Genomic DNA, 24,039 nt, shown 5'->3' with positions numbered 1-24,039 from the left:
CAGGAAGCTATGAGGCAGCTTCAGAGTGGAAAGGTGCCCGGTCCTGATGGACTTCCCAGTGAATTCTATAAGGAATTTATAAGTATACTGTCAGGCCCGATGCTGAATATGTTTAATGATTCATACAGTCATGTTTGTCTCCCACCATCTCTGAGAGAGGCCAATATTTCACTTATCCTAAGAAAAGGGAAGGATTCGGAAGACTGTGCTTCATACAGGCCTACCTTGCTCTTAAATGTGGACTTTTAGATCCTTTCTAAGGCTCTTGTGTTAAGGCTGGGGATTGTGTTACCTTCTATTATTAAAGAGGATCAGACGGGCTTCATAAGGAGTCGCAGATCCTCCAATAATGTTAGGAGGCTGCTTAACGTAATTCAAGCATGCCAACAGCAGTCAATACAGGGATTGGTGATTTCTTTAGATGCAGAGAAGGCATTTGACTGAGTTGAGTGGCCGTGCCTTTTCTATACTCTAGACTGGTTTGGTCTGGGCGAAGTTCCCATAAGATGGGTAAAGGTTCTCTACAGTGTACCTCTTGCTGCGGTCATTACCAATGGGGTACGATCAAGCAATTTTACTATTTCTAGGGGCAGCCGGCAGGGTTGTCCCCTTTCACCATTACATTTTACATTGGTGATTGAACCGTTGGCAGAGGTCATTTGTGGGGATCTCGATATATCGGCTCCAGAAGTGGGGTCAAAATTACATAAGATCTTGCTGTATGCAGATGATGTTCTAATTTTCTTGACAAATCCAGCAGTTTCAGTGCCTTGCCTGATACAGTGAATTCACGTGTTTGGCGCTTTTTCAGGGTATAAGATTAACTTTGCTAAATCAGAGGCTATGCCTATGGGTGGTCTTACGAAAGAGTTGGCTCTTGAGAGTGACTGGATTAGTGGTGCTGGAAGAGCACAGCAGTTCAGGCAGCATCCAACGAGCAGCGAAATCAACGTTTTGGGCAAAAGCCCTTCATCAGGAATAAAGGCAGTGAGCCTGAAGCATGGAGAGATTAGCTTATCTCTCCATGCTTCAGGCTCACTGCCTTTATTCCTGATGAAGGGCTTTTGCCCAAAACGTTGATTTCGCTGCTCGTTGGATGCTGCCTGAACTGCTGTGCTCTTCCAGCACCACTAATCCAGTATTTGGTTTTCAGCATCTGCAGTCATTGTTTTTACCTTCTTGAGAGTGACTATAGATTCCCATTTAGGTGGTCACAGGGGCGTTTGTGTATTTGGGCATATTCATTACTCCAGTTCTGGATTGGCTGTTCAAAGCCAATTTTACTCAATTTGAAAAAATTAAACAAGATCTCCAAAGATGGGAGGCACTTTCAGTCTCATGATTGGGTTTAATAGCGCTTATTAAGATGAATATTTTCCATCGTTTGCTATACCCTATACGGATGCTCCCCCTGATTTTCAATTAACAAACACTCAGGAGACTGAACAGTTGGTTCAGCTCCTTTACCTGGCACCATAAATGGCCCCTCATTAAATTAGCCAAACTGCAGTTGCCTCACAGATTGGGGGGGAGTAGACCTTCTGGACATTAAAAATTACCAATTAAACTCACTTTTGACCTACATAAGTGATTGGGTTTGTGGAGATCCTCTTTCAATATGGCTAGATATTAAAGTCTCCCAGGCAAGGTGCCCCCTTAGCAGTGTGCTGTTTTTGGACAAGGTGAGGACAGTTAGGGAATATTGCCATAACCCAATAGTCATCAATACTGTTAAAGCATGGAGGGCAATTCGGCAGAGGGAAGGTAATATTGGCAAAACATCTTTGTTTACACCTTTAATGGGTATGCCAAGTTTTCAACCAGGTATGATATATTCAGGATTTAAATGTTGGGCAGCTAAGGGTATATCTTGCACGGGTGATTTATTTGAGGGAGATGTGATGATGTCCTTCGATCAGTTAGTACGGAAGTACGAGTTACCTAATAGAGACTTCTTTCGTTTTTTTCAAGTTAGGGATTTTATTCAAAAAAGGACCACGCTTTTGACTGATCCCTACAAATCTTACATAGAAAGAGGGGTACTAAGGGCTAAGAGTACACTTTCTGTCAGTACTTTATATGACCAATTGGGGAGTGCCACCTCAGATGAGTCTGATTGACTCTGCAAGATGTGGGAAAGAGAGCTTGGTGTTGAAGTTTCTTCAGAGGCATGGGAGGATATTTGGGAGAATGCAAGGAAGATATCAATTTGCAATTGGACCCATGCTTTACAGTTGAAGATTCTCCATAGGGTCCACTTAGCCCCAGACCGTTTGTCAAAATTTAAACCAGGGGTATCTTCACCATGCCCCAAGTGCAAGGTCTGTATGGGTACTCTTACCCATTGTCTTTGTTCTTGTGACAGGCTTCAAACAAAGTGGAGCGCTGCTGTGGTGGGTGCAATGGAGAGGATTTTGGGTGTAGGGGTGGAGAAGGACCCTATTTTGCTCCTTTTGGGCCTACCTATTGTATTTCCTACAGACCTTCAAGGCAAAACTTTTCAATATTCTTACAAGGAAGAATATCTTGCTAGGTTGGATATCAGAAACCACCCCCCCAGGCCTGTTGGGTTGGCAGAAGATTGTTATGGAGCATATTCCCCTAGATTTTCTCTCAAATATGGTACACCACAAAACTGAGAATTTTTACAAGACATGGCAGCTCTTTTTGAAATACCTGGACACAGATTTATCTGCCACACTAACAAGGGCTTTTATATAGCTGTAACGATTATGTTTCATGAGTCCAATATCCAGGGAGGAGGAACTGTGAATGTATGAGTGTTTTGTTTGGCTGGGCTGAGTTATTACTATTTATTTGTTTGTTGTTAGGTATTTATTTAGTTAGTTAAATAGCTAGTTTAGGTTTTTTTTATTTTATACTTTTCTGTATATGTTTATACGTTCGTATAGGAAGGTGGGTTGGGGAATTTTTTTATTATTTGGATTTAGTTTTGTACTGTTTTGAATTGCATTGTTTTGTATTTGCTGTAATATTTAAAAATCTTTTTTCTTAATAAAAATATATGATATAAAAAAAGTGTAATCTTGTGTACCCTCGATCCCATGTCCGGAGCAGTTATGTGGATGTTCCAACGAATGGCCTCTGCCAGTGGCTGTATCACCACCGTAAGCAATGATGGTGAGAGGAGGCAACCTTGACAACTACCCCTGCCAATCCTAAAGTTCCCATTCTTCGCCCTGTTACTGATGACCGCGGCCAAAGGGTGGTGATATAAAACCTCCGCCCACCGAGCAAAGACCCCACCCAGCACAAACTGCTCTAAGACATAAAAGAGATACGACCATCCACCAGGTCAAGTGCTTTCTTTGCATCTAAGGAAATCATGAAACCCTGGATCAGCAACTTTGTAATTTTATTGGAGGACCTCCGGCTCCTTATAAAAGCTGTCTGGTTCTCTTTGACAATATAGGGCAATACCTTCTCCAAAGTCTTCGACAGAATCTTAAAATCTCAATTTAATAGAGAGATGGGCCTGTATGAAGCACGATCCTCAGTAGCCTTCCCCTTCTTGAGAAATATTAGCTTCTCTCAAAAATGGTGGTAGGCACTCATGCATGTAGGATTGTACATTTCCAGCATCAGCCCTGACAGAATCCTTATAAATTCCTTGTAAAAGTTACCCAGGAGACCATCTGGGCTAGGCGCTTTCCCACTTTGAAGTTGCCTCACTGCCTCCTGTATTTCCTGAACTGTCAAGGGGGCATTAAGGAAAGAGGCCTGTTCCATGGAGGACTAGGCTCTTAAAAAAGGTTTCCAATTTGGCCCACCTATCCTCACAACCTTCAGACCAATACAATTCGGCCTATCCCCATACTCAAACAGCTTTTGTCTAGCAAAAGCAAGTTCTTTCTGTGCGATTTGTGTATGTACTGAATTCAGCGCAGCCTGGAGGGCCATGATCTGCTGTGGCTTTGTCACCGAACGTCTTGCAAAATGTGCTGCCTCATCAGCTTTCAGCCGCATCTCAAGTAGACGTTGTTGTTCCCCCTTCTGTCGTTTCTGGCACCCACAGTATAGATGGACTACTAACCATGCCTGGTTTGGTGGTTAAAATTTGGAATCTTTGAGGAGAAAAGGATCCAGATCTCAGTGCTATGAATTTCGCCCCTCACTCTTGGCCTTAACCTCCAAATATACTGCCGTGTGATCAGAAATAGCTATGTTCCCAATTTTACAACCCATAATCTTATCTAGAAAGGTCAAGGGAGCCTGAAAAAGCTCAATCCTCGTGTGACATTTATGTGGGTTAGAGAAAGAAGTGAAGTCCCTGCTAGTAGTGTGAAGACACCGCCGAATATCCACCAGCCCCAACTGCTTGAATAAGTCAGTCACTTGCTTAGCCTGCGAAGACACAGTTGGGGGCCCACTAGGCATTCTGTCCACTGAGAGATCCAAAAGGCAATTGAAATCCCCACCCTCGCCATAATAATGTGCCATGTTCCAAAGGCACTCAGCTTAGAGAAGGCGCTAATCAAAAGTTTGAGGGGATGTGCCGGGGGCAGTAGACATTTAAGATCCCATATTCCTCTCTATGTATCAGGGCCTTAAGTATCACAAACCACCCTTGCTCATCTTTCATCTGCTCCAATAATGTGAATCGAAGATTTTTCTGGATAAGTACAGCCACTCCCCTACTTTTAGTAGTAAAGAATGAAAAGAATACCCAGTCATCTTCCCCCACCCCAGTCATAACATCAGGTGTTCCCCATCGTCAAAATGGGTTTCCTGCAACAGGGTGATATCAACCCTTTCCGTCTTACCAGGTGAATGACTTCCTTTGATGTTCCAAGTGTACCATTTAACAAGACACTTAGTCATATCCCCTTTGAGAGACTCTTGAACCCCTGGGAGGGAGAACCCTGCTTGCAATGCGTCAAGCACAAGTAAATGGATATTCATAGAATCATAAAATTGCGTATACAAAAACTACTCTAACATAACTATAAATGACTATTGCTCCCAAAAAAACTACAAAGAAAACCAGCTGTAAAACCTTAAACAGGAGACTCCTACCCCCACCTGCCCATTGGGGACACTCACTCTATCCATCCCACCTTCATAGCTCCTTCAAGCCCAGACTGTGCCCTAGCCTTAGGCAAAAATAAATAAGTAAATAAGGAGATGATCCTTAAATTAACAGAAGAAGACAAAATCAGGATAAGCACTCCACCCATCCCTGGCTTCACGTCAACCTCAACTATGACTAAAAGAAAAAGAACAAAAAGGGGAAAACAACAAAGGGCACCTATAAAATTTCCTATGATAAAATCCAGTTATTAAAACTATAAAAAGAACAATATATTCCAAGATTTTTTAAAAAAACGTGTTAGGGAAAGAGGAAAAAGAAGACAAACATTAACCATACTCTTTAGATCAGTCAGCCTAATTTAAAGTGTCCACAAAGTTCTTGGCCTTATCTGCCAAGTCAAGTATATAAACGGAACCCTTGCGGCTGAAACGAAGCATCGCCAGGTACCTCATGGAGTACTGGATGCCCATGTTCCTTTGTATCTTCTTAACTTCATCGAAGGACTTCCTCTTTCAGATTACAGCTGCCGAGAAATCTTGAAAGAACATAAATTTTGGCCCTTTGGGCGGCTGTGCCTGCGGATCTTTCCCCGGTGATCTGGAGGCTTCTGTCACTCTTTGCTTGAGTGCACTAGGACCGGTGCGCTGTCGCTGTACTGGCCCGGACCTGCGCACCACCACCTATAGCCCCTTTCAATATGCCGCTGTCCAGATTCAATTTGGAATAGGAATTGCAGCAGCCGGTTTTCAAAGAAGCTGACTAGCTGCGCACCTTCTTCACCCTCTGGGACCCCGACAATCCACGGATTCGACCTCTGACCTTGATTTTTGAGGTCATCGACCTGATCGCTCAAGGCTTGCATTTGCTGTTCCAGGGCCTGGATCCGTCCGGATAAGGACTCGATCGCTGCTTCCGAAAACCTTAAACAAAAGACTACCCTCCCCACCACCACCACCCACCCATAGGTGACATTCACCCTATCCATCCCCCCTTCACAGTTCCTTCAAGCCTGGACTGTGCCCCAGCCTTCGGCAAAAATAAATAAGTAAACCCTCCACCCTTCAACCTTCCTCCATCTGTGGCCTGAGGCCCTGGAGCTCCCGTTCATGCTTTTGCAGCATGGACATGATGGGTTGTATCTGGGCACGGATCTCCTCGAACGCAGCCTCACCCTTCCCAGTAAGTCTTGCCATCAACGCCGCCAACTCCTGCAGGTCCATGAAGTCCCTTGGGGGTTTGGGAGAGGCCGCTAATGTGGCCTCCTGCATGCCCAGTGCTGCAGTGGAATGTCTTCCTTGCTGCTGTTTGCTCACTCCCTTTCCTTTTGGCATCCTTCCCACTCCAAAATATGAACAAATTTGTGTTCTCAATGTTTTAAATTAACAATTCTCTCCAATGACGTCATCCAGGGATGGCAAAAACACCAATATGCCTTGGCTGTTAGGCAGAGCCATCCACAGCAGGTCTAATGAACCGTTGCCATCTTGCCGGGTCGAATTTCTCCTTTTCACATGCCATTTTCTTCTCAATCTCTCCTTTTAGTGCCTTTATCATCCCTTTCTCTTTTGCTGTGGACACCCTTGCCACCAGTTCTACTTGCTCACCCACACCCCACCCCATAAAGAATGACCATTTTTCAGCCCATCTCAATGTTGAAAGAGAGCCATGTCAGACTCAGTATGTTAATTTTATTTCTCTCTCCACAGATGCTTACAGAATGGCTGAGTTCCTCTGCGCTTTTCTGTTTTTTTTTCAGATTTCCACCATCTGCAATACTTTGCTTTCATCCAATAGTTGCATAATGTTTCAACTGTTGCTTTCTAGTGAATGGCACAACTGCAGAGGGCATTTCCCTTACTGTTGAAGAAAGAAAATTGCTTGCTGAAGAGTGGATTAAACAAGGAAAGGGCAAGTGAGTGCTCACATTTGGATTCAATCTAAATAAAATGAATAATTATATCTATACAAGACATTGATTTTCAAACTTGATTTTAACATCGTGTTCTGTTCTCTTGCTCTCCTCTTCCCAATGTAATAATTTACTTTAAGTATTGCTTCCATGCCTTCTTAAAATTTAAAATCACTCAATTAACTAGGCTTGGTGATGCTCGAAACATCATTTCTCCTACTCCTCAGATGCTGTCTAATCTACTGTACTTTTCCAGCACAACACATTCGATTCTGATCTACAGCATCTGCAGTCCTCACTTTCTGCAAGAAGCCCCAGTAGAGATTAGATATGAAATAAGAGATCTAAGTATGTCTGTGTGCTTAAGATTTATATTGCAGTTTGACCCCATTGTTAGATGACAATAGTTTTCTTTAATACAAAATCAGAAACGTCACATGACTTCTCCCTGCAATGGCGAAGTGAAGAAAGAAAATATTTTTGTAGTACCTTTTGTATCTTTGCACATTTCAAAGTGCTTTACAAATAACATTGATATCTTTTGAAATATAGTCACTGTTGAAAAATGGGAAAACTTACATTTAAATTTGTGTACGACAAGCTCCCAAAACAGTAATAACCAGGCAACTGTGTTAAACTAATAAAAGGATAAATATTGACCAGTGTACTGGGGAGAAAAACCTAATGGTTGATGTAGATACTACATTGGCAGGCTTGCTATGATCCATGCAACCAAAGTCCTATTGGCAGCCAATTGGCATTCTTTCTGATGCAACATATATTGATGCTTCCTTTAAAAATGTTTTATTCTTATCTGTCTTGATGTATGCAAAAAAAACCTTCACATCATGCTTTCCTTTCATCAATATGCAAATGCTGTATTATCAAGCTTCTCTTAATTATCATTTTATTTCCTACATTTTTTTTCTCAAAGCCTGTCTTGCTTTTCTCCTGTTCTAATTTCTGCCCCTGAATTGGCATTGAATTCAATACTCTTCCTGGCCTTTCTTCACTCAATCTCTACGCTCAGTTTTTTTTTACTGATAATTTAGATCACTGGTTTGGATGAGAGGAGGCACCGGAGCTAAATTCATGGATAGTTAAGATAGAATGCTATGAAGAAAACATGAAAAGTTTGTAGATTAATGTAGATAAATTGAGTGATTGGGGGGACAATCAGGCAGATGGAGTAGAATGTGGGAAAATGTGAAGTTCATGTTGGCAGGAAGAATGGAAAACAAGACTATTACTTAAATTGGTAATAACTGTGGGATTCCGAGTTTTGAAGAGATTTTTGTGTTCTGGTGGATGAGTAACAAAAAGGTTAGAACGCATTTACAGCAAGTATTTAAGAAGGCAAGTGCGTGGCATCCTTAATTACAAGAGGAATTGAATATACATGTTAAAAAGTTATGGATTCTGGATTAGTGGTGCTGGAAGAGCACAGCAGTTCAGGCAGCATCCAAGTAGCTTGGATGCTGCCTGAACTGCTGTGCTCTTCCAGCACCACTAATCCAGAATCTGGTTTCCAGCATCTGCAGTCATTGTTTTTACCTTGTTAAAAAGTTATGCTTGAGTTCTGCAGGCATTAAGAAGACACATCTCAAACTGTATGCAACTTTGGTCACCATGTTTAAGAAAGGATATAAATATGTTCGTGGAGATTCAGAAGCTTACTGGATTGATTTTCAAATGAGTGGATCGTCTTATGAGGAAAGGTTGGACAGACTGAGCTTGTATTTACTGGAACTGACAAGAATGAAGGATGACCTAATTGAAGTGTAAAAGATTTGGAATGATCTTGCCAAAGTGGATGTGGAAAGTATGTTTTTTCTTGAGGGTGAGTCCAGAATGAGGAGACTTGTTTTTAAAATTAATGAGTGCCATTAACTTTGAGAGTTATGTGACTTTGGGGTTTTGTGCCTCAAAATGCTGTAGAAGTGGATAATGGAATATTTTTCAGACAAAGAGAGAGAGATTTTTCTTCAGCAAGGGAATCAGTGGTTTCTGAGGGTGAGTGGGAATGTGAAATTTAGAACACAACCAAATTGGTCATGATTTTACGAATTTCGGAGTAGGGTTGAGGGGCCAAATGGCTTGCTCCCCCTATTTCATATGTTTATGAGGTCTTCAGTCTGACTGATTAAGGAGATGCACAGATCTCTTAACAGAGTGTGTACTAATTCAATATTAGATTTACAGAGCCATCTGCTACACAAGTCTAGCCAAGTGGAGCTTTCTCATGAAAACCAGCTGAATATTGTTAACCTTTATGCTCTGTTCGGCACATAAAGTATTGCTTTCTTTCTGCTTTTGTCTGCAGGTTAAATCACGTGATAATTCATGTGGGTTCCTTAAGTATAGAAGAATCAAAGCAATTGGTAAGCTTAAATTTTCATGTACATACATAGTGTAGAAGTTTGCTGTTTATTTTGCTATTTGTACATAGCCATGTGTACAGCAAATGTCAAATGCACAGAAGATTGCTGAGACTCTGATGGGAGTGATGAAAATGAAGGAAAAAACAAAAGAACTGGATGCTGGAAATCACAAAGAAAAACATTTCTGGAAAATCTCAGCAGGTCTGGCAGCATCTGTACAGAGAAAGCAGAGTTAATATTCCAGGTCTACTGACCCTTCAGAACTGATGGTAACTAGGTAAGAGAAGATATTGGATTTACACCATCATGACAAACCGTTGGCATGTTGCATCACTCCAGTATCTTTGTGAATCAGATTGGTTAAAGATTGGCATCTGTGATATTGGGGATTTCAAGAGAATAACATGATGGTTTACTCATTCTGCATTTCTAGCTGAAGATAGTCATAAATACTTCACCCTTGACTCTTAACTGATGTCATTTTTCAATTTGCAACTTTTCTCAAATTTCTAATATATCTTTTATTACTGTAAAGTTTAACTGTTGAAAATAAAATTTTAACTGCTCTGCAATTCTTATTAACATCATGATTTTCCCTGTTAATGGAGCTTCTTTATATGTTTTAGTTATTTGCAATTAAATATAGTTCTGTTATCTGCTCATTCTGCACAATATTGATAGGAAGCTGTAATTGTGCAGGTATTTGTAAAGCACGCACACAATTCTATTTCAGTATTATGGAAACACTTAACATTCCTCCACCAAGTGGCACCTGCTACTTCCGTGGTACTTATGTTTTGTTTTTGATACAATTTTAAAACTTTAGAGATGTTCTTAGGTATTCAAAGTTACTTTAGCTTTACTGCTGGTAAACCTTAATTACAAATCTCTACTTCTTTAAACAGTTCTTGACTTAATAGAAAAATGGACTGCTGAAATCTAGAAGTTGGGTAGTGTTGTAGACAGTCTAGATAGTCTTTCAAATATTCCTTCGTAATTTTGTATTAAGTGAATAGGCAAAACTATGGCAGATGGAATTCACTGTAAGCAAAGTTATCCATTTTGGACCAGAAGGGTAGATCAGGGTACTTTCTAGATGGCATGAAGTTAAGACACTTGGGGTTTCAGGTGCATAGACCTTTAAATTGCCATGAACATTTTTAGAAAAAAATCAAGAAAGCTTATGGAATGCTGGCCTTTATATCTAGAGGACTGGAGTACAAGGATGCGCAAATTATGCTGCAGTTAGACAAAATCCTGTTTAGATCCCACTTTGGAGTACTATGAGCAGATCTTGATTAGATTAGATTACTTACAGTGTGGAAGCAGGCCCTTCGGCCCAGCAAGTCCACACCGACCCTCCGAAGAGTAACCCACCCAGACCCATTCCCCCACATTTACCCCTTCACCTAACACTACAGGCAATTTAGCACGGCCAATTCACCTAACCTGCACATCTTTAGACTATGGGAGGACACCGGAGCACCCTGAGGAAACCCACGCAGAAACGGGGAGAATGTGCAAACTCCACACAGACAGTTGCCTGAGGCGAGAATTGAATGCAGGTCTCTGGTGCTGTGAGGCAGCAGTGCTAACCACTGTGCCACCGTGCTGCCCGGGCACCACAGTTGAGGAAGAATATATTGGCCTTGGAAGGAGAACAACGAAGGTATACAAGGGTGATATCTGGATTTCAGGCATTACGTTCTGAGGAGAGATTATATCAATTCGGCTTCTTTTAGAATTTAGAAGCTTAATGGTGATCTGATGGAAGTTTACAAGAGATGAACAGGTTAAAAACAACAGGCTTGGTAAAGATTAACTATTTCTGCTGGTTGGGGATTGTAGAACTCAGGGGCATATTCTGAGAATTACAGCCAGTTTAGTTTAGGAGATATGTTTAGAAGCACTTTTATACACAAAGATACTGCCAGTAGCAGTAGTGGACTCTCCCTCTTTATGGGTATTTAAGCGGGCATTGGATAGGTATATGGAGGATAGTGGGTTAGTGTAGGTTAGGTGGGCTTTGATCGGCGCAACATCGAGGGCTGAAGGGCCTGTACTGCGCTGTATTCTTCTATGTTCTATGTTCTATGTTCTAAATATTTTGAACACTCTTTCATAAATGACAGTAGTGCAATTATTAATTTTAAATCTGAGGAAGGTAAACTTTTTTGTTCAGCGAAGAATTAGGGTATATAGGCCAAAGGCAGGTATATGGAGTTACTACACAGATCAGCCATGATTTGAGGGACTGAATTGTTTACTGCTGTTCTGATGTAACATTTAGATGTATCAATCTTGAACAGTAGTGACAGAAATAAGTTAGTGTTTTTGTTGGATATATGTTAGCCAGAGTGGAAAGTGAATCCCAAGCTCTTCTTCAGAAAACTGGCTGCAGTATTTTGCACATCCAACTAAGCATGAAGGCCTTGTCTAACTTAACATTTAATACAAAAGATGCTATATTTGGCCATGTACCCTGTCGATATTTCACTGGCTGCTCAGCTACATGCTGCAACTCTGCACTGAGTCTCTAACTGAATACTTTTAGACTGAGATAAAACTTCAGATAATCTAACAATACCACAATGTATTGCATCCTTCTTAGATATCAACCTATCCATTTCAAGCATCAAAAGCTTAATGGGCGAAATCCACGAGCACTATTTCCAGAAATAGTGATTTTCTTGTTTAACAGACTTTTTGATATTTTTGTTAGAGGTGATGAGAAAGGTAAAATGGTCTGCTCCGGCACCATTAGGTAAATTTTCTAAGTTCTTCATAGATAATTAAAGGTCCCCGAAACTGCCCAAACCTGAAGGTTTACTTGGGAAAGGGATTCCTGTGTTTATATTTGATACGATCTGAAATTGAAGAGTTTGAATGTTGAATTGCTTATACTTTCCTGGTGACTATGTTGGGTGTCATTTCCCTGTGTCACCTAACTTTAATTTAGATTGAACATTCAGTACTGATGCCATTATTTATTTAGAGTCATAGAGATGTACAGCATGGAAACTGACCCTTCGGTCCAACTCGTCCATGCTGATCAGATATCCCAACCCAATCTAGTCCCACTTGCCAGCACCTGGCCCACATCCCTCCAAACCCTTCCTATTCATATACCCCTCCAGATGCCTTTTAAATGTTGCAACTGTACTAGCCTCCACGACTTCCTCTGGCAGCTCATTCTGTACACGCACTATCCTCTGCGTGAAAACGTTGCCCCTTAGGTCTCTCTTATATCTCTCCCCTAAACCTATGTCCTCTAGTTCTGGATTCCCCCTACCCCAGGGAAAAGACTTTGTCTATTGATCCTATCCATGCCCCTCATGATTTTATAAACCTCTATAAGGTCACCCCTCAGCCTCTGACGCTTCAGGGAAAATAGCCCTAGCCTATTCAGCCTCTCCCTATAGCTCAAATCCTCCAACCCTGGCAACATCCTTGGTAAATCTTTTCTGAACCCTTTCAAATTTCACAACATCTTTCCGATAGAAAGGAGACTAGAATTGTACACAGTATTCCAACAGTGGCCTAACCAATGTTCTGTACAGCCGCAACATGACCTCCCAACTCCTGTATTCAACACTCTGACCAATAAAGGAAAGCATACCAAATGCCACCTTCACTATCCTGCGACTCCACTTTCAAGGAGCTGTGAACCTGCACTCCAAGATCTCTTTGCTAAGCAACACTACCCAGGACCTTACCATTAAGTGTATCAGTCCTGCTAAGATTTTCTTTCCCAAAATGCAGCACCTTGCATTTATCTAAATTATACTCCATCTGCCACTCCTCAGCCCATTGGTCCATCTGGTCCAGATCCTGTTGTAATATGAGGTAACCTTCTTCACTGTCCACTACACCTCCGATTTTGGTGTCATCTGCAAACTTACTCACTATACCTCTTATGCACACATCCAAATCATTTATATAAATGATAAAAGTAGAGGACTCAGCATCGATCCTTGTGGCACTCCACTGGCCACAGGCCTCGAGTCTGAAAAACAACCCTCCACCACCACCCTCTGTCTTCTACCTTTGCGCCAGTTATGTAATCAAATGGCTAGTATTTCCTGTATCCATGAGATCCAACCTTGCTAACCAGTCTCCCATGGACAACCTTGTCAAACGCCTTACTGAAGTCCATATAGATCATATCTACCGCTTTGCCCTCATCTCAAAGCTCTTTGTTACTTCTTCAAAAAACTCAGTCAAGTTTGTGAGACATAATTTTGCACGCATAAAGCCATGTTGACTATCCCATATCAGTCCTTGCCTTTCCAAATACATGTACATACTGTCCCTCAGGATTCCCTCCAACAACTTGCCCATCACCGACGTCAGGCTCCCTGGTCTATAATTTCCTGGCTTGTCCTTACCACCTTTCTTAAACAGTGGCACCATGTTTGCCAACCTCCAGTCTTCTGGCATCTCACCTATGACTATCGATGATACAAATATCTCAATGAGTGGCCCAGCAATCACTTCCCTAGCTTCCCACAGAGTCCGAGAGCACACATGATTGACAAATATAGTTATGTAGTATGATTTCATAAAGGTGCCAGTTTGCCAGTATGGTACAGAATAACACCAACAGTGAAGGTTCAATCCTTGGACTGTCTGAAATTGGACTTGCTGCCTTGCCTTGCAGTAGAATGATGATATTGCATAAACCATGATTAGCAATCCCTGAAAAATAAGGATGGAGATGGAGGCTATTTTGCGTGAGGATAACACTGAATATATGGACTAATAGATATTTTTGTTTATATTTTGTTTCAGGCAATACATGCTGCCAAGTGCAATGCTTCTGGGATTGCAGTCATTTCCCCATTCTTCTTCAAGCCTCAAAGTATAGGTTGTGTATTTATGTTGCTTGCCACAGTTTTTCAAACAAAATACTGACAGTTGTGCAGTCAGAGTCTGTAATATACCAAGCATATTAATCTTTATGACCTAGAGACTTTTTTTGTACAGTAGATCTGAGACCAATTTCAGTACCCACTTCCGTATAAACTAGGAATCAAGCCTACTGCATATGAGTACTATACTATACTACATGGTACAATTTATCCATTGAATGATTCAATCACTCATTCAGGATAGAAATAATTTATTTCAAACTTTGAGGAGGAGACTGAATGAACTTTATTTGCTTTATGCAGATCACCATTCTATTTGCTGTAGGCATTTCTAAATAGCTTTTGTGAATTGTGGACATAACTCCATAATATAATGCCTATGATTAGCATATGATCAAGTCTGCCTTTTTTGGTTTGCTTTTTGTGTTCTCTACACTTTTTCTCCCTTATTCTATTTTTCTTTTCACAATGGCACATTGGGCTCGAGCAGAAACAGTTTCATATCATTCAGTTTTAAGCTAATGAGAATCATTTCCCACAATTTCTTAACCTGACTTTCACCACATGATTCAATTGAATTGTAAGTTTTATCTAAGTTAAAGCTGCAACTTGGGAGATCCACCAGTAATGTACAACTGTAACATAACCTTTGATGTTGCAATGTCTGTGTACCTCTCAATTAGTTATTTTTGAATTATAATGCCTACAATGTTAGCAAATTTGAGGCCAAAATTTGATAATTGAAAAGAAATTAACTTCTTGTTACAGAGGCTTTAACAGAATGCCTACAGGAAGTCGCATCTGCTGCCCCCAGCATCCCTTTCTACTATTATCACATTCCTGAATTTACTGGAGTATCTTGTAAGTACAAAAACATACAGCAGACTTTTAAAATATCTCAAGAGCTTTGTTAAATCTAACATAATTTTGACTCATTGCAGTAAATGTTGTGGAACTGCTAGATGGGATCGAGAAAAGGATTCCAACATTCCAGGGAGTGAAGTTCACCAGCAGTGACTTGTTGGACTTTGGTCAATGTGTTCACAAGTTCAAGGATAGGTTTACATTGCTGTATGGGAAAGATGAGGTATGGATGTTTTTGATAATGTGTAATTAACATTTGATTCTTTAAACTTTTCAGTTTAGCATGTATTAGAGTAATGGTGAGGTTTGTGTACATCAATTGAGAAGCTGAAGGAATGAAAAGCTTCTAAAAGGGAGGTTACAAAATCTACATTTATACTGTTTCCAAGATAAATTAATATTAGAGGCATGGGTATATGAAACTCCATTCCAAATTGCACAATGAAAAGATGTGGTAGGGATATATATATATATATATATATATATATAGTATGTGCAAACAAAAGAAACAGGATCTGCTATAATTTCTTTAGCTTGATGTAAATGTATTCCTCTGTTTCAGTATGAAGTTGCACCTGCCTGTGTGAATGGATTATTAGGCATGATCCCTATCTTGTAGCTCATGCTGAACTTTATCTTTTCCAAGTGAGTGTGATGTCAGGAGCAAATACAAAAGCATTCTAGTTTGATACAGCTGGAATTGTTCTTCTTGGATTGTGTTCTTGATGGGGATGTGGGTGTCTTTTTTTTCTTCCTGAAACGTTCTCAATCTTTGGATTTATTCCTGTATGTCCTTCTGCAACATATATTTTCATTTGATTGCCTCCTTTTTTCATGATGATGATCCTCTATGCTTACCTAGTGTTAGTTTAGATTCAGTGGAAATGCACTGAAAATGTGGATAAACTGAAGGACCGAAAGATTTGAGTTAGTAATTCCTTAAGAGTAATCTTGCGCACAGCTAAAGCTATAATAGCTTTTAGGCTTTATAGAAAGAGGTCATGAGTACTTAAATAAAGAGTCCAATAAATTGGCACATGGCATGAAAGTACTGTGTGTAGTTTCAAGTGCAAAATTAATGGAGAACATATAGTATAAATTTTCTGGGAACATATCAAATGAGATGCTTTAATTATGTCAAGTTTTAGTTTGAGTCTAAAATTGTACAAACGTGTTGCTGACCATTATAAAGTTTAAAAACAAACCTTGCATTTATCATGTATACTTGGTCAAAAAGTCAAATTTTCCAGACTAATTTTTTTTGACTGAGTAATGTTTTTGAGGGATTGCTATGCATGCGTGATTTGTGCCCATAAAATAACTAATAATTCTTAAGTTTGTTCAGTAACTTATAATGAGGTCTGACTGGGGATATTAATCTGGTCAAATCAGGGAGCCCTGACTAAGATATAAACACGAGTGTGTTCACTGACCAAATAAGTGATTTTCCTGATAATGGAGATATTGAATAAAGTTCTTGCACAATGGTGTCTCTTTTATTGAATCAGTACACACAAAATTATGGGTGATGTGGGGAAAAGTAAGCACTATTGCTGTGTAGGAGAAGCAGGAGAAAATTTTTTTTTAAAGATTTTGAAAATAAAATAAGCAGGAGTATCAGAGATTCTCTTCACTTAGAGTTGGCTGTGAGGAAGCCAGACCATTGTCAAGTACTATGCACGTGTAAATAACGGGTGACTTGGTGACAGAATACTGGCTACTCTGGAGTTTTCAGTTTGTAATTTGGAAAAATCATTCAACACTGTGAAATAACTGTAATACTTCACTAATAAAATCCTTCAAAATTACTTTGATTACCATTGAATCATCAAATAATTTGTCCCAAAACTTGGTTGAGTAACATCACATGGATCTTCTTTGTTGTCTTCATTGGTACTGGTAGCTTGGCAGCATTGTCTTCATTAGTTATAGAATCATAGAGATGAACAGCAGAGAAGGAGCCCTTTGACCCATCGCATCTGCACCAGTCAAAAACCACCTCCTAACTATTTTAATCCCCATTTTCCAGCACAGTCATCCTCTGTATCATCAAGCACATTGAATATTGCACATTAGTCAATTGTTTTGAAAATATTAAGATCAAACTAATGTAAAATACCTTTGATCCATTGGCATACTGTTAGTGTAAGTATTTGCATATATTCAGCCTTCATAAGCTTGTTTTGTTTTACCTACCAATATCGAATTGTTCCAAACCATTTAGATGCTGCCCTTGAGGTTCATTTCTATTCCCATGCAAGGACTGAATGACACTTGTAAGTGCTGTGGTATCTTTTACATTCACCCAAACCAAGCTATTTAGTCTAGTTTAATATCTCATCTGAAAGGCAAACTTGTAGGAGTACAGGATTTCTCAGTATTGCTCTGGAGCGTCAGCGTTGATTTTTATGCTCAAGATCTGGAATGAATCCAGAACTTGCTGACTCAGAGGTGAGAGTGCCATCAGCATAGCCCAGCTGACCTGCAAGAGATGGTTGTTTTGTTTTGTGATCTTCACTTATTTTGTGTTTTATTTTTATCTTGATGATAAATACCTTTGTTAATATCTAATTTTACAGCAAAATCTTTTAGCTGAAGTGTTCATCAATATGAATTACAAATGGGTAGAACGTGGGATGAAGCTGCTTAGCTTTGGGCTACTTTGAACTGCATGAAACAGATCTCAATTTTACGTTTGTGTTAACTTGCGCATGTACACTTGGATGGTCTGGTTGAACATTTATAAACCAATAAGGCAATATCATTAAGAATAGCCATTTCAAACTTCCAGGCCCATAAATTTAAGCAAGAAAAACTATCGAATAAGAGAGACAGTACGCAATCTAACGGTATTATCTAGGTATTGTGCACTTGTTGTAATTGGCTGGTGACTGCTGATAGCCTTGTTCTGAATTTAGCTTTCCTTCAACAGCTACTCTTGTCAGCAATTGTACTAGGAGCAAGTGGAGCTGTTGGCAGGTAAATCTTTAGTGATTTCTATCTCCTGCTTACTGTATGTAAAGTTTCATCAATTGTTTGTGATGTATTATTGAGAGGGCTATTGTTTTAGGTGTCTGGGTAAGTTTAAATGTTTATTATGCAACATTCTGAGAATTTAACTAATGTTTCTGGGATTAAATCTTGCAGTTTCTGTCTAGGTTGGTATAAAAACCAGAAATCCATGCCTTTAGTAGTGAAGAGAATATCTTGAAGTTTTTACTTTGTTGCTGTCACAAAGGTGTGTTACATATCTGGGATTTTTTTTCTTCCCTCTGCAATTGCTATGATTCTTTTTAATAGTGGCTGAGGGGTTAAGATGATGGTCTTTCGCTCTCACTCTCGTACTTTCTTAGAGCAGCCCTGAGGTCTGGTATTACTATGGTGAATTTACTTTACCTTTGCTACCTTGTGGTCTCTTCAATGACAATGTTTGTGTCAGTCCCCTGCTACATTCCAAACTGGAAAGTTGGAAAACCTGTTGCTTTTCTTATTACGTGAGTGAAACACGTTCTCTGCTATGGCAAACTATTTTGGAGTTCTAAATGCAGTTCAGCATTAAAACATCAATTTGTTGTAATTTTCATTTAAATTGTTTGGATTAATTGTTTGGGCAGTTTTTCCAAAAGTATATGATGTTGGTTCTCTGAGCTCTCCTGGTCAACTGTTTACTTTATTTTCCTTGTCTTTTTTTAAAATCTGAAGTGTTTATTCACTACTTTTCTATTTCATTTTGTGGCATCTTTCTATGTTCCATTTTCTTTCCTTTCTTTATCCTTGGTTTGCTGAAATGTGAGTGTGATCATGACGATGTTCTCATGTCAACCGTTCAAATTTGCATTTGTCATTGGGATTAGACGCCTTGACTCTGATGAAAAACATAGAAAGATGGCCTGGACACCAAGGCAGAATGTGACTGTGTGGGGTATGAAGGAGTGCCTTTAGAAGTGAAGTAATCCTGGATTAGCAGGAACCTTTCCAGCAAGTCTTATCTAGCACAAAGTAGAGTCGGTATTTGAAAGACGGTAAGCTAGGAGAGCCCAGGGATCCAAAAATAGCAGGCACCAGAGACCATTATTCTTTTGCTAAATGGGAGTAATCATGTATGTGCAATACATATTTCTAAAGGGTTTTGTGAAGATCGATTCCTGCATGCAGGCTGGAAAGCTAGTGCTATTTATTGAAAAGTTTGACTCTTAGATTTTATTCTTAACATTCATAATGATTGTGTAATATCTATTTTCCTTCAGTACATATAATTACATGGGAAGTTTGTGTAATAAGATGCTGACTTATGCTGAGAGAGGAGACTACGACTCGGCGAGGGAGCACCAGGTAAATTAGTTTTCCAGCTCCAGGAATACAATTTGCTATCTTTGTGATGACAGTGGCAAGGTCAGCACTTATTGCCCGTTCCCAGGTGCCCTGGAACTGAGTACCTTGTTAGGAAGGGGGGGCAGTTACGAGTCAACCACATTTCTATGAGTCTGGAGTTAGATGTAAGTGAGACATGGTAAGGAGCATCAGTTACCTTCGCAAAAGGATATTTCTGAAGCAGATGAATTTTTACAGCCATTCACAATCCTGATGTGGTCACCGTTAGGTCACCATTTTAATGACCAGATTTTGACATCGACTATGGTCGAATTTGAATCTATATCCAAAAATATGAGACCATGACCTCAGAATGTTAGCTGGGATCTCAGGGTTAGCAGTGTTATGTAACGTACCCTCTAATTTTCTTTCTGGCTACACGAGTCTCCAGGGTCAATATGCAGCAGAGACTTCCAAAACCAGAAGTCATTGCCATGATTGGTGTACTGATGTTAATCACTGTGCAGAACCTTGGTGCAGCTGTATGTGCACAAAACTTAGACAGAACATTGGTCTTGTGGCATTACCACTATGCACCACAATAGCTATAATGAAGGCGCTTAATTTTTAACATTACAGTGCATAAGTTTCTTACCAGTTTTGAACATATGTAAATATTCTTTGAGTGCCCCTTTGTAAAAATCTCTTTTGGTGATCACAGAAGCTGTAACAGGATAACCTGAAAACTTGTCCCACACGTTTTGCAGATTTAATTCAAGTAGTTCAGTGAATAAGTCCACTTAAAACAAATTACCTTCTACTTTCTACCAGAACTCCTCAAGATCTTGGATTATTCCTTTGTCTTCATCAAACGTAGTTGATCCTTTGCCCAATGTGTTCCTAAACTAAGTCTGGAATTCCCTCCCTAAATTTTTCTGCCCCAATCTTCCTTCAAGCAATGTTGTTTCTTCTTTCAACACTTCCTAGTCTTAAGTTTTTGTGTAAGCTTTCTGTAATCTGTCTTCATATTGCCTATGCAGTTCAGTCATTAACTTTTTGTTTTATGATATTCCAGTGAATAGCGGTCATGTTTTTTGTCATTCTGCAGGCACCATAAATATATACAGAGGAACCTCGATTATCTGAATGAGATGGGCGGACACTATTTCATTCGGATAATTGATTTCCTCAGGGGCTCAAAGTTTTACGTGAAGTCTGCTTCCCATTCAGGAGGCTGGGCAAAAGCACACAGTGCGTGAGACCCTGCCCTGCCCCGCCCCGCCCCAATCCACTCCCACCTCACCCCACCCCCTGCCCGCCCCGAAACCCGTCCACTCCCACCCCTAAACCTGTCCAATGCTGCGCCCCTTCCAGTCCCATGCCCCCCCACCCACCCCTAACTCTGTCCAACAACTCCCCACCCCCACCTCCACCCCACCCCCTCCGCCTCCAACCCCATCACCCCCCTCCGCCTCCAACCCCATCACCCCCCTCCACCTCCAACCCAATCACCCCTGCCACCCTAAACCTATGCCCACTAGTTCTGGACTCACCCACACCAGGAAAAAGACTTTGTCTATTTATCCGATTAATGCCCCTCATGATTTTTTAAACATCTATAAAGTCCCCTCTCAGCCTCTGACGTCCAGGGAAAACAGTCCCAGCCTATTCAGTCTCTCCCTATAGCTCAAATCCTCCAACCCTGGCAACATCCTTATAAATCTTTTCGGAACCCTTTCAAGTTTCACAACATCCTTCAAATAGGAAGGAGACCAGAATTGCACGCATATTCCAACAGTGGCCTAACCAATGTCCTGTACAGCTGCAACATGACCTCCCAACACCTGTACTCAACACGCTGACTAATAAAGGAAAGCACACCAAACACCTTCTTCACAATACTATCTACCTGTGAATCCACTTTCAGGGAGCTATGAACCTGCACTCCAAGGTCTCTTTGTTCAGCAACACTCCCAGGACCTTACCATTAAATGTATAAGTCATGCTAAGATTTGCTTTCCCAAAATTCAGCACCTTGCATTTATCTAAACGAAAGCCCATCTGCCATTCTTCAGCCCAGTGGCCCATCTGATCAAAATCCCATTGTAATCTGAGGTAACTTTCTTCACTGTCCATTACACGTTCAATTTTTGTGTAATCTGCAAGCTCACTAACTATACCTCATATGCTCACATATTTTACAAAGAATACATATTTTAAGAAATGATGGGGGAGAGGAGTGAAATTAGCTGGACCTATGTCTAATTCCTTTTACTATAAAGTTTGGGTTGTGAATATTGAATGAGAACACAATTGATCTCATCTTTGTACCCATAGATAAAATATTATTATTTCAAATCACATATGGTAAATACCAACTTAAATCCAGCTATGTTGGTAGCACATTTATAGCCTAGCAAGAGTCTGCATACTTAAGACAGGAAAGAAAGTAAAGTGTTTGAATAAATGCAACAGAATATTCAAAGCTGCATAGAATTATTTTAGTGTTAATTTTATTTTCTGATTCCTATCCTTCCTTGCATTTGTATCTATGATTGCATAGTCATGTACACTTTCATTCATGTCTTTTTCAGGCTGTGATCCAGGAGTTTATTGGCTCTATGAGTAGACTTGGTGAGTAGAATGGCATTGTTACTAAACATTCCCGATGACTTTTCATTCCCTGGATGTCACTGTAATCAGCAGTTACTATTGTTTGCTAAAATTCCCATAAGAGAGTGATGAGCTGCCACCTTAAACTGCTGCAGTCTATGTGAAGAAGTTATTCCCACATGTTGCAAGGACTTCCAGGATTCTGACCCAATGAGAATGAAAAAAATTTAATATCTTTTAAAATGAAAGTCCTGTTGGATTTGGAAGCAGTGTTTCCATACGCTTGCTCCTTTTGTCCTTCTAAGTGGGAGAGATTGTGTGATGGAAGATTATATTGCCAGTTGCCACAGCATATGTTGAAGATACTATGCACTGTGGTGATGGAGGGAGTTAGCGGACTGCAATGTCATGGATAGTATTGAGCTTCTTGAGTGGTGTTGGAGCTTCATTTGTTTGGCAAATATTAAGTGTTGCATTCACACCTTCTGTTTTACATCTCAAAAAGGATTTTTGGAGAATTACATGAATCACTTCTGCCAAAATAGCCAACTTCTGACCTGCTTTTGTCACCCTTAACTTTCTGTAACCGACTTCATTTGACTTTCTGAACAGTGACGATCCCCAAATTTTTGTCCTGTGGAAATTCAACAATGGAAATACTAGTGAATGCCAATGAGAGATTTTGTTTTCTTATCAGAAATTATTTCAAAATGGCTTGGCTTAGGACACTGTCCCAAGGAACTTAATCTGCTCTTTAAACTTAAGGAACTGGAATGCTGAAAAGATTGGCAAAAATTTCAGAGCTGAATTTGCATAGTTGTTCACTAGACTTGGAAAGTTTGAAGAAAGCACCACATCAACCTTTGCCCTGAAATGAAGCCATTATGTCTCTCTTCACTCAGAATTGTTCCTTATCCAGTCTTGTGAAAGATAAAGTGGGGATTTGACTCTCCATTAAATCAAGAGATTTTCATCCATGACAGATGTCTATCAAAATGTCTGATGAAGGGCTCATGCCTGAAACATCAACTCTCCTGGACCTCAGATGCTGCCTGACCTGCTGTACTTTTCCAGTGCCACACTTTTTGACTATCAGAATTTGCACAACCAAACAAAGCTGTATGTTGTTCATTCATGCTGCCTGGTTAACAAAATTGGGAAAGACTTCAATTCTCCAAGTTTGAAAATTGTTTTTTGGCAACAAGCCCTTGATGCATTTTTCACAACATTCATTACTCTGTTTGGAGGGTTTTGTTTCAGCATACTACTCTTATTCTTCGGCATCACATCAGCAACAGAAAACTTCTGGAGGACAATATCAAGTAACCTAGGAGTGGATGGAATCATCTATATTGACAATGTCCTGATCCATGGATCTACTCAGACAGAACATGACTTGAAGCTTCGAGCTGTGCTGCAATACTCACAGGAAGTGGGATTTAGATCCACAACAAATTCTACAGCTGACTGCCAAGAATCTTGGACATATTGTGGATGCATCTGATATCAAAGTTGATTTCTCGGTTGCAAGATGAACCGAGGCATTTCCAGCTCCTTTCAATATGTCTGATCAACAGAGATTCATGAAAATGATAAGCCAAGTAGAAAGTTGTTGTGCAGTGGTTCTGGGAAGGAGCACAATAGAAGACAAAAAAAAAGGGGTGCTGCTCTCAGCTGATGTTTTATCACTCTGTGATCCGTACCTAACTCCAATCTCTGTCTGGGAACTGTACTGTTTCAAAAATGTACAGCTTAAAATGGTAAACTAGTTTACAATGTATACCATCCATTCAATGTTTAGAAACAGGACAGTTGCAGAGCTTTACAAGTTCCTTCAGCATGTCACAAGTTTGCATTTTATGTTCTTGGTCTTCAGTCTCTGTTACTCAAAGAACAGATAATTCTCCCCGCCTTAGAGTGAATTAGCAAACAATCCTTCAAGAATACAACTCTAAGAATGGTGTCAAAGTAATATGTCAGGCAAGCAGCAGACCAAAGCTGATGCTTTATTTTAGAGCATGTTGAGGCCTAAACAAG

General features: G+C 40.1%; 1 protein-coding gene across 13 annotated transcripts in view; it reads left to right on the top strand.

Moving 5' to 3' along the window:
• npl (N-acetylneuraminate pyruvate lyase (dihydrodipicolinate synthase)) overlaps positions 1-24,039 on the top strand; it is a 63,971-nt gene that overhangs the window by 37,702 nt on the left and 2,230 nt on the right. For all 13 annotated transcript variants that reach the window (XM_072573629.1, XM_072573631.1, XM_072573624.1 and 10 more), the window contains 8 exons: positions 6,878-6,965; positions 9,286-9,343; positions 14,135-14,210; positions 14,983-15,075; positions 15,156-15,301; positions 18,011-18,057; positions 19,326-19,410; positions 21,984-22,023. In XM_072573629.1, coding sequence (XP_072429730.1) covers positions 6,878-6,965; positions 9,286-9,343; positions 14,135-14,210; positions 14,983-15,075; positions 15,156-15,301; positions 18,011-18,057; positions 19,326-19,410; positions 21,984-22,023 — 633 coding nt within the window. The remainder of the gene's footprint in view (positions 1-6,877; positions 6,966-9,285; positions 9,344-14,134; positions 14,211-14,982; positions 15,076-15,155; positions 15,302-18,010; positions 18,058-19,325; positions 19,411-21,983; positions 22,024-24,039) is intronic.

Source organism: Chiloscyllium punctatum, chromosome 7, assembly GCF_047496795.1.
Source record: "Chiloscyllium punctatum isolate Juve2018m chromosome 7, sChiPun1.3, whole genome shotgun sequence".
Taxonomy (NCBI): Eukaryota; Metazoa; Chordata; class Chondrichthyes; order Orectolobiformes; family Hemiscylliidae; genus Chiloscyllium; species Chiloscyllium punctatum.
This window is presented reverse-complemented; position numbering and strand designations above follow the sequence as displayed.